An 8,480-nucleotide genomic window follows, 5' to 3' on the forward strand; every position below is an offset into this window, starting at 1 on the left:
CAGGCTGACCCAATCCATTTATGATGAGCTCTACGAATTTCGTGTTGTGCCATGCTTGATCCAAATTTAGGTTTCATTCAATTTATCATTCATGATGACATCGTTGGAAAGGTAAAATATGAAAACTTAATTCATTTAGGCAATTTATTGATAACTTTTTTTTAAAAATTAATTGATAACAAAGTGCATTGTTAAATAGTCACTTAGTATTACGGTTAGTGATATTTCTCTCTATTTGTAAGTGAGTTGTCTTAAGTTTGATTCTCGCTAAAAGAGAATTTGAACCACATTATTGCTAGCTTATTGTGAGATTAAACCCAACACTCTTCCTTTAGTATAAATAATATCGCTTGTTAAAAAAAAAAAAACAAAATAATAAGTGCATTGTTAAATTTTCAAAAATTGGGTGACTACAATGGCCATTATCGCTTTATTTGGGTTTGCATACTTCATTGGGGAAAATATCAATCAACATCTGAGGAGGAGGCTTGAGCCAATCAGGTAGTTACAGTTATCATTTCTTTTGATTAAAGCACCGGCCATATTTTTTATTTGTGTTTAGTTTTGATTAGATGGTTAAAATAATAATTTTATACGTTTTAATTGACAATAAGTGTTCAGTTAAGTGAGAGTTAAGTTCGATTCTCGTAAAAAATGAATTTAAACCATATTATTGCTAGCTCATTATGTTTTTAACGTAAATAATATTGTTTGTTAAAATAAAATCTCATTATTTTTTTTTTGTCGGATTTTCTCATTATTTCAGGCATTTCTGATTTTTTTTTTTTTTTTTAGCATTGATGCACATGCACGATGCAAAATGATTTGTTTTCTTTGGGAAAATAAAAAATAAATACAAAAGAAAACATTTGATTTTTTTATAAAAAAAACTAAGGAAAAATTCAAAAATACTTTTCTTTAAATAAAAAATCATTTTTAAAAGTACAGTTACCCAAAAAAAATATAAATATATTTTTTCGTTAAAAGTAATAGAATCTTTTCTTAAACCGCCCTTTTTTATATGCATTTTGTATAAGAAAACGAAGAGACCAAGAATTGGCCAATCCATCAACAATTACGGGATCTCACACTCCCTCTCGGAAGTCGGACCTCCTCCTAATACGGCGTCGTCGGGAGTACCGTTCACTCAGTAGAAGTAGATGGGGCTGCTTAGGAGGATAGCGGGGTTTCTAGGGTTTGCCAAGGACGACGGGACCGAAGTGAAAGACAACGAGGAGGAAGACGAGGACGATGATCAAGCCCACAATCGGGCCCACTTTCAAGAAACAGGGCTTCCCCGCAAAGGCTTCAGCGTTCCCCGCCAAGTCGTCGTTGATCGGAACCTGCCCGGTCCTGTCATCGTTCCTTGCCGCTCCGGCGACGGTGGTGTCCAGGTACCTCGATTTCGATTGCTTGATTGGTTGATTGAATGGTTTTGGAAGAGTCGTAATTTTGCAGTGTTGGGTCAAAATTTGAAGAGTGTTCTGTTTCAATTGCTTGGTTTCTGTGACTTTATTCTTTGACTGTGAGTTGCTTTGCTGCCATTGTTTAGTAAGATGTGGGAAATTTTGTAATGTGACTACGCATATGACTGGCGGATGAGCTGAATTTAGATAAAATCAATTACTGTGTGGAAATTGAGAGACTATGGGTAGTGTGGGTCGGAATTTGTTTCATTTCGAATGTTTGGACGAGTGAGTTTTGCAGTCTTTGTAACTTTAGACTTGATTCTTAAAAATGCACTACGAGAACACTATCAACGAACTACCCAAATGTAATGCATCCAGTCATTTTCAAGTCTGCCCGTCTAATTTTTGTAGTGAATTTCTAATAAATTTAGCCTAAGTTTCATGGAACCTTGATGGTCGGACTTAACTTAGTCTGTGTAGATGAGCATGCATATTATGCCAGGGTGGTTGAAGCTTCTTACGCTACAGGAACGAAAGGGTGGCTAGGGTGAGCTGAGAGGGGCTGGCATTGCCGCACATCTCTTTAATGGTGTTGGTCTCTGGGACTCTGTCAATTTCTTCCTCTTGTTTTGGCTTTGGGATAATCAAGTGTTCAGTTATACAACCAGAATTCTATTATCCCTTCGGAAGCCATTGTGTTTGATAGAGGGAGACAAGTGATCGTGGCTGACTTGTGGGATTTCTCTGTAGACAGCTTTTCATCTCTTTTTATTGTAGGAATGAACTTTGTTTACTTGGGACAGTTTTGTTCTGTCTACAGCTTTCCTTAGAGTTTCCCTGAAGAAGAAAGTCGGAGTATCCCTCATATTTCCTGTCGAGTCAACTTTTCTTCTGCTAGTGAGGAAAGCATGAGAATATTGAAATGAAGATTCCTTTTCTGTTTATAGGATATGATGTTTTTCCTTATTCACCCAGGGGAGTTTTAATGGTGTATGTTTTATTTCTTACCCTGGAGTAAGTTCTATTGCACAAAGACCTGAAACAATGCCAATGCCAATTTGCGGTAGGTAGATCCACTTATGGACTTCAGATCTTTAAATATCTGGAATTAATTTCACATCTTCTATAGTTGAAACTATAACACTGAATATTTCTAGGAGAACCACAGTTTAAAATTGCACTTTTCTTTTCGATTAATGAAAGTGTACAGCATGGTGGTTCTTTCATTGGCCTTGATTCCCTCTGTTCTGGGATACACTTATCCTAATTACTTTTTAAGATTTTGGGGTTGGTTGGTTGCACAGTGTAGTTTATGCAGTGGTGATTAGAATCCGTGTCATTCCATATGCTATTAATCTAGATGTGTCAGTTATGCTGTAGAACAGGGAGATGAAAATGAAATAGTCAGATGCCGGGAGATAATTCAAATGCCAAGGCAATGAAACGTCATTATAGTATTTTTCATATTTATCTCCATGGCTGGAGCGAAGCAGATAACGTTACTCAACTCCTATTATCTCTGCATCCAGGGTCTAAAATGGCATGCAAAGAGACTCAGGATGGACGAAGATGGAGATGTAGCAGACGAGTTCCTTGATGAGGTCTTCCCAGGGATGTCAATCAGTACAGAAAATAATAGGGCATTACCAAGGTTTGAAGTGAAACACAATACCAAGCCAGCTAAAGTGAAGAGTCAGGCCTTGCATGATGGGAAAATCAGACAGTGCGTGGAATACCGGGGTAGATCGCAGTGGAGATGAAGACTTCTATAACAGATCATCAAGTCCAGGGAGTTTTTAATATAATTTTAGTGGTCTTTTAACTTTTGAGTGAATTTGTCATCCGTGTTCTGGTGCGGATTAGAAATGTGGAGGACTACCTCCCATTATATTAATACCTAAGGTTTAAGGTTTGAAAACTGGTTGGTTCCTTAAGGTTTTGGGTTGTACTGATGGTTGGCAACAGAGCATCTTGGACCTGTGTTCATGGACTTGGACGTAGGAGTTGAGTGTAAACATTTCGTATAATTCAGTAATATACACTAGTAGTGGTAATGCTAATTCTGTGTTCTGGTGTTTTCTGTGATCAACATCGATATGTCGTTTAAATGGTCAGATCGAGTCTTATTCATTCTTTATAACACTCGAACATTCGTTGTGGAAATGTTGTCTTTGATGGTGGAAGAAAGGTAAGGTTCATTCTTTGTGGCATTACCCTTTGTGTTTTGCACGTTCATGTTTATTTTTATAGTTTGATTATCCTTTTATCTCTATCAATTCAAAAACGAGGAATTAAGAGGGTTGTTCACGTAAAGAAAATACGAGTGAAAATTATTTTCCTAGAACAAAGCTCTCTGAAATGTCAGGTTTTTGCCCTCATTTTGGGTTCTCTTTCTTTCTCCAGCCTTGGTGTATCTGTCACCTTCTGTGATATTATTAGATTGGGGAGCTGTTGTAGGGTAGTTTCTAGAGTTCTTTAATAATGTAGGAGGGGATTTAATTTTAGTTTTTGTTGGTGGAAATCTGGTTCACTATGTTTTGTATAGGGGTGGGCGCTGATCGATTTAACTCGGTTTGATATAACTGAATTAACTAGTATTCAACGGTTCTGTTTGCTTCGGCTTTGACTAATACTATCAGTGAAACCGAACAAAACCAAACCATTGTTAATTTGTTTGATTCGGTTTTATTTTAGTCTGATTTCAAAAGTATCAAAATCGAACCAAATCAAGAGTAAATTAATTCAATCTGATTTTTGAATTGTTTAACATTTTTCTTAAACCAAACCAAATCAACCCGTGGATTTGGTCTGTTTGTATCCACCCCTAATTTTGTATTAGTTTTTTTTTTGTTTACTCTAATGAAATTCTATTGCTCTCATCTAAGAAATTTCTCTGAACTTCCATATTCGGAATACTCTGGCAAACAAATGATCGCCACTATCTTACTTATAGATTCCACATGCAAACTCGTTTGGTATGTAAAATTCGATTAGGATATATTACTCACTCAATTTCAAGGCATGTGGAGGGAGAAATAAAAAAATTATGACCAACTAAAGGGTACAAGACGAAATATTCAAAAAGAAAACTTATTCATTCTAATCCCCTCTAAATTGATAAGATTATAGAACCTACATAAATAACACATTAGCATACTAACATAATTCTCGCGGAATTGAAGATTAGAAACAACGTTGATGAGCAAGGCAATAAATTCAACGGAATTGAAGGCTAGAAGAACATTGATGAGCAAGTCAATAAATGAAAGACCAAACTGATGAGTTTAAAACATTAAAGACCAAAATAACTACTTTACAATACATAAAAGACCATTTGTAACAAAAACCCCACAAGAGTGAGCAATTTACAGAGCTACACATAAACTTTGGTCTTAAACCCTAGTTAAATATGTAAACTTTTACTTCATGATTATTCAAAACCTAGGGACCTAGGGTTTACAGTCCCCAGAACGTACGTAGTATATTTATTTCAAGGGAAACTTGTGGGTGCGATAACCTCCAAGTGGGTATGCCGGAACCGTGGTTTTAGGCAGAGGAGCCGCATCGTGAGGTTGGTGATCATTGCCATGGCCATCGCGATGATCACCAACCCAACCACATGCTGATCATCCTGTCCATGGAGGGGAGGGATTTATTCTCTGCACTAGCAGTCGATTTTTCAGCAGAGTGCTTGGTTTTGGCCTCATTTATTGGTAATTGAAACTTAGAGGTCGGCTCACATTGGGCCTACTTATTTTCAATTGGAACTCAGTGGTTGTCTCTATATTAAGAGTTCAGACTTGTTTGTTTCATTATGAGTGCTTGATTTTTCAGCAGAGTGCTTGGTTTTGGCCTCATTTATTGGTAATTGAAACTTAGAGGTCGGCTCACGTTGGGCCTACTTATTTTCAATTGGAACTCAGTGGTTGTCTCTATATTAAGAGTTCAGACTTGTTTGTTCCTTTATGAGTGACAAGCTCATTGGCTTGCACGGGCCCGAACCGTGGCTCTGATACCATGTTGGAATTTTTGGATCGCTAGGCCCGCTCCACTATAACGACACTAATACTGTTCCCACCTTTACCACCCACCCAACCTGTCAGGTATAAAATTTTACCACAAAAGACTTCGGTATTAGTTAGAATAGAGTAATTGTATTTAAACACATTGGATTTCTTCACCCCACCGATGTGGGACACTTTAACATGGTGAATGCAGGGACCAGTTGGGCATGATAGTTGTCGACTTCTGCCTCTCTTGGATTAATCCGTTTTAGCCCGTTAGGGTTTAGATAACGGTCGGCTTATCCTGTCAAGGGGAGCTTCGTCTTTCTGATATTATACTTTACGTGGCACGCTCTGATTGGTCGTAACTATTTATGGTTCCAAATAGGATCTTCGTTATCTTCTTAACTGCGCATGGCTTACCCGTCAACCAGAGTTAGAGTCATGGACCATGCCATTCCCTGCAATCCCTGCATTTCCCTTTCTATCCACCGGAAACCGCCACTCAACTGCCAAATCACTTGGCCGAACACCGTCACCCACCACTCCAACATAACCAAATGGCGCCGCAACACGACTTCCGAGCTCCAAACTCAGGTGGCTGTCAACGACCGAACCGGTGACTACTCTCCTTCAGTTCCCACACACACAGTCACAGTTCACGACCGACAACGAGGCGTCTCCCACCAGTTCCTCGTCCCTGAGGTAATTGCCGAGTCTGGCCTTCTCTTTGTTTGTTTGTTTGGTTGCTGAGAAATTCAGAGAAAATTCTCTCTATTTTCCCTAGAAAATTAAGTGAACGTACTGAAATTGAAATTTCAGGACCAGTACATATTGCACACAGCAGAGTCGCAGGACATCACTCTTCCATTCGCTTGCAGGCACGGTACTGTTCGTTTATTCATTTTTTACTAATAATTTTCTTGAAGTGGATGAAAACTCGGGACTGGCTATGGTTACATGCATTTACTCAATGCATTCACCATCTTACGGTCAAATGTTGGCATATATGATATTATCTGTTTTTGGTTGCGTATCTGACTGTTAGATGGTGAATGTATTAAGTAAATGTATGTATCGTAGCCACATTCATACGGGATAGGTTATAATGTGACGTTGAATTTTTCCAATTCAATCTGTAGGACATGATTTGATGTGGGTTTGTTTCCCTTTTTTTTTTCTTTTTCCAATTTATTTATGATAGAATCCCACTTGTTTTTCCTCGGCAGGTTGTTGTACTAGTTGTGCTGTACGCGTAAAATCTGGAGAACTTAGACAGCCTGAGGCACTAGGGATTTCTGCTGAACTGAAATCAAAGGCATGTAGTTTTGAGGCCTTTTTATGATTTTAATAATGTGCACAATGTCTTGATTTTGCATCAAAGGTTTGTTCATTGATAGTCAATCAACGTATATTTTCGAGTTTACTTGAACACTGGGTTTGTTCGATGAATAAATCATGGAAAACAAGAAACGAATGTCAGGGCTACTACTTTTGTAGTAGCGTCTTAAGATAATGTATCGAAGTTGGAAACAAGAACACATACAATTGGAAAAGTATTGGGAAATGGCCTTCTTAATTGCTGACATGATGGGAAACTTATGGGGTTTTGATCTACCAAATTCTTTTGGGAACTAGTCCTTTATGTGCAGGGGGTTCTTGTGTGCACCACACACAATATTAATCCTTGGGTGTACACACGAATTTGACCTTTAGTGCTTCGAAGGTGTCGATGTAACCTCCCCCTACAATGTTACTAGAACAAGTCCTGGTAGCCACAAACTGATCATATTTCTCGACGATGCAGAAATTATTTGAAACTAATAATGCGAAGTTATGATTAAAGTATTCTTGACAAGTTGTAATCTTGTCGGAAATGCAGGGGTATGCACTTCTCTGTGTGGGCTATCCATCATCTGATCTTGAAGTAGAAACGCAAGACGAGGATGAGGTAATCTACCGAGTTCTACCCTTCTCTTTCTGGAAATGTAAAGATCTTATTTGGATGTCATAAACTTCGAATCTATTTCATTGAGATTGGAATAGCATATAAAGTTTACTCGCCTCTAATGAAAATCTGAATCATTTTTCTGTCATCCGTTGTGATTTAGTACTCAAACTCTTGGACCCTTGCCGGTTGCAATTACCGATCTCTTTTCTTTTGATGGAATTATTTGGTAAATGATGGTGTTTTGCACCGTCCTAATTTCCACATATGTTCTCAAAGAAATTATCGCTAACCAACTGAATGGAGCGTGTATTATTTGTTTTTTTCTAATTGTCTTTCCATTCATCTGGTTATAGAAATCTGAAATATTTGCACCTACAGGTATATTGGCTTCAATTTGGCAGATATTTTGCCCGGGGACCAATTGTGAGTTCCTCGTCATTCTCTAGATTTTTTCAAATTTCTAATCAAAAGTTTAAGAATGATACCATGGGGTCATTTCGAAATTAAGATTGATATCACGTGGAGACCTCGGACTGAAAACAAATCTCGTGTGAGGAACAAAAGAAGAATGATTAAGCTGACGCCAAGAAACTAGTGTAATGATATCTTACTTGTACAGTATGTTCATGATGCAGGATAGAGATGATTATGCATTGGAGTTAGCTATGGGGGATGAATAAGCAATGCAGAGTATTCATTTTGGAGTCGGGATCTATTGATTAATACATGCATGTGTTGTATTTTCTTTGCCTCCCGGGAATGGTACTCGTCCATCTTCACTTCCCTTGGTTTATGTATCATTTTCACCGAGTGTAGATCCAAATCTAAGGATGATCGTCGCGTAGGTAATGTTCTCTCATACATGCTTTGTTGTTGTCATGGTTTTTTAGCTTGGATCGAACAAGGCCCTACGCGGGCTTGAGTCAATTCTCTAGGATGACCTCTATGTAACCAATTCATGCAATGAAAAGAAAGAATGGTAAGAGATGACTTGCCCAATGTATCTATCAAAAATGTTATTCTGGAAAAGATCACTAGTTTGGTTGATCATGAGCAATGGATCTATGTCACTGTCCCCTTTGCTATATCTTGTGTCCGTATTGCTTGTCAGTTTTA

The 8,480-nt window shown here is 38.0% G+C and overlaps 2 protein-coding genes across 2 annotated transcripts; both read left to right on the forward strand.

Moving 5' to 3' along the window:
* Window positions 1-1,011: 1,011 nt before the first annotated feature.
* On the forward strand, window positions 1,012-3,469 carry LOC137710846 (uncharacterized). The gene is made up of 2 exons (XM_068449989.2): window positions 1,012-1,394; window positions 2,939-3,469. Exons 1-2 carry the CDS (start codon window positions 1,161-1,163, stop codon window positions 3,167-3,169), a joined length of 465 nt encoding a protein of 154 aa, XP_068306090.2. The 5' UTR covers window positions 1,012-1,160; the 3' UTR covers window positions 3,170-3,469.
* A 1,681-nt stretch (window positions 3,470-5,150) lies between these two features.
* Window positions 5,151-8,451, forward strand: LOC137710618 (ferredoxin C 2, chloroplastic). The gene is made up of 8 exons (XM_088696009.1): window positions 5,151-5,227; window positions 5,289-5,563; window positions 5,635-6,118; window positions 6,236-6,299; window positions 6,643-6,731; window positions 7,296-7,364; window positions 7,743-7,787; window positions 8,000-8,451. Exons 3-8 carry the CDS (start codon window positions 5,828-5,830, stop codon window positions 8,042-8,044), a joined length of 603 nt encoding a protein of 200 aa, XP_088552135.1. The 5' UTR covers window positions 5,151-5,227; window positions 5,289-5,563; window positions 5,635-5,827; the 3' UTR covers window positions 8,045-8,451.
* Window positions 8,452-8,480: the final 29 nt, after the last annotated feature.

This window comes from Pyrus communis, chromosome 6 (genome assembly GCF_041283825.1).
Source record: "Pyrus communis isolate YQ-2024b chromosome 6, ASM4128382v1, whole genome shotgun sequence".
Taxonomy (NCBI): domain Eukaryota; kingdom Viridiplantae; phylum Streptophyta; class Magnoliopsida; order Rosales; family Rosaceae; genus Pyrus; species Pyrus communis.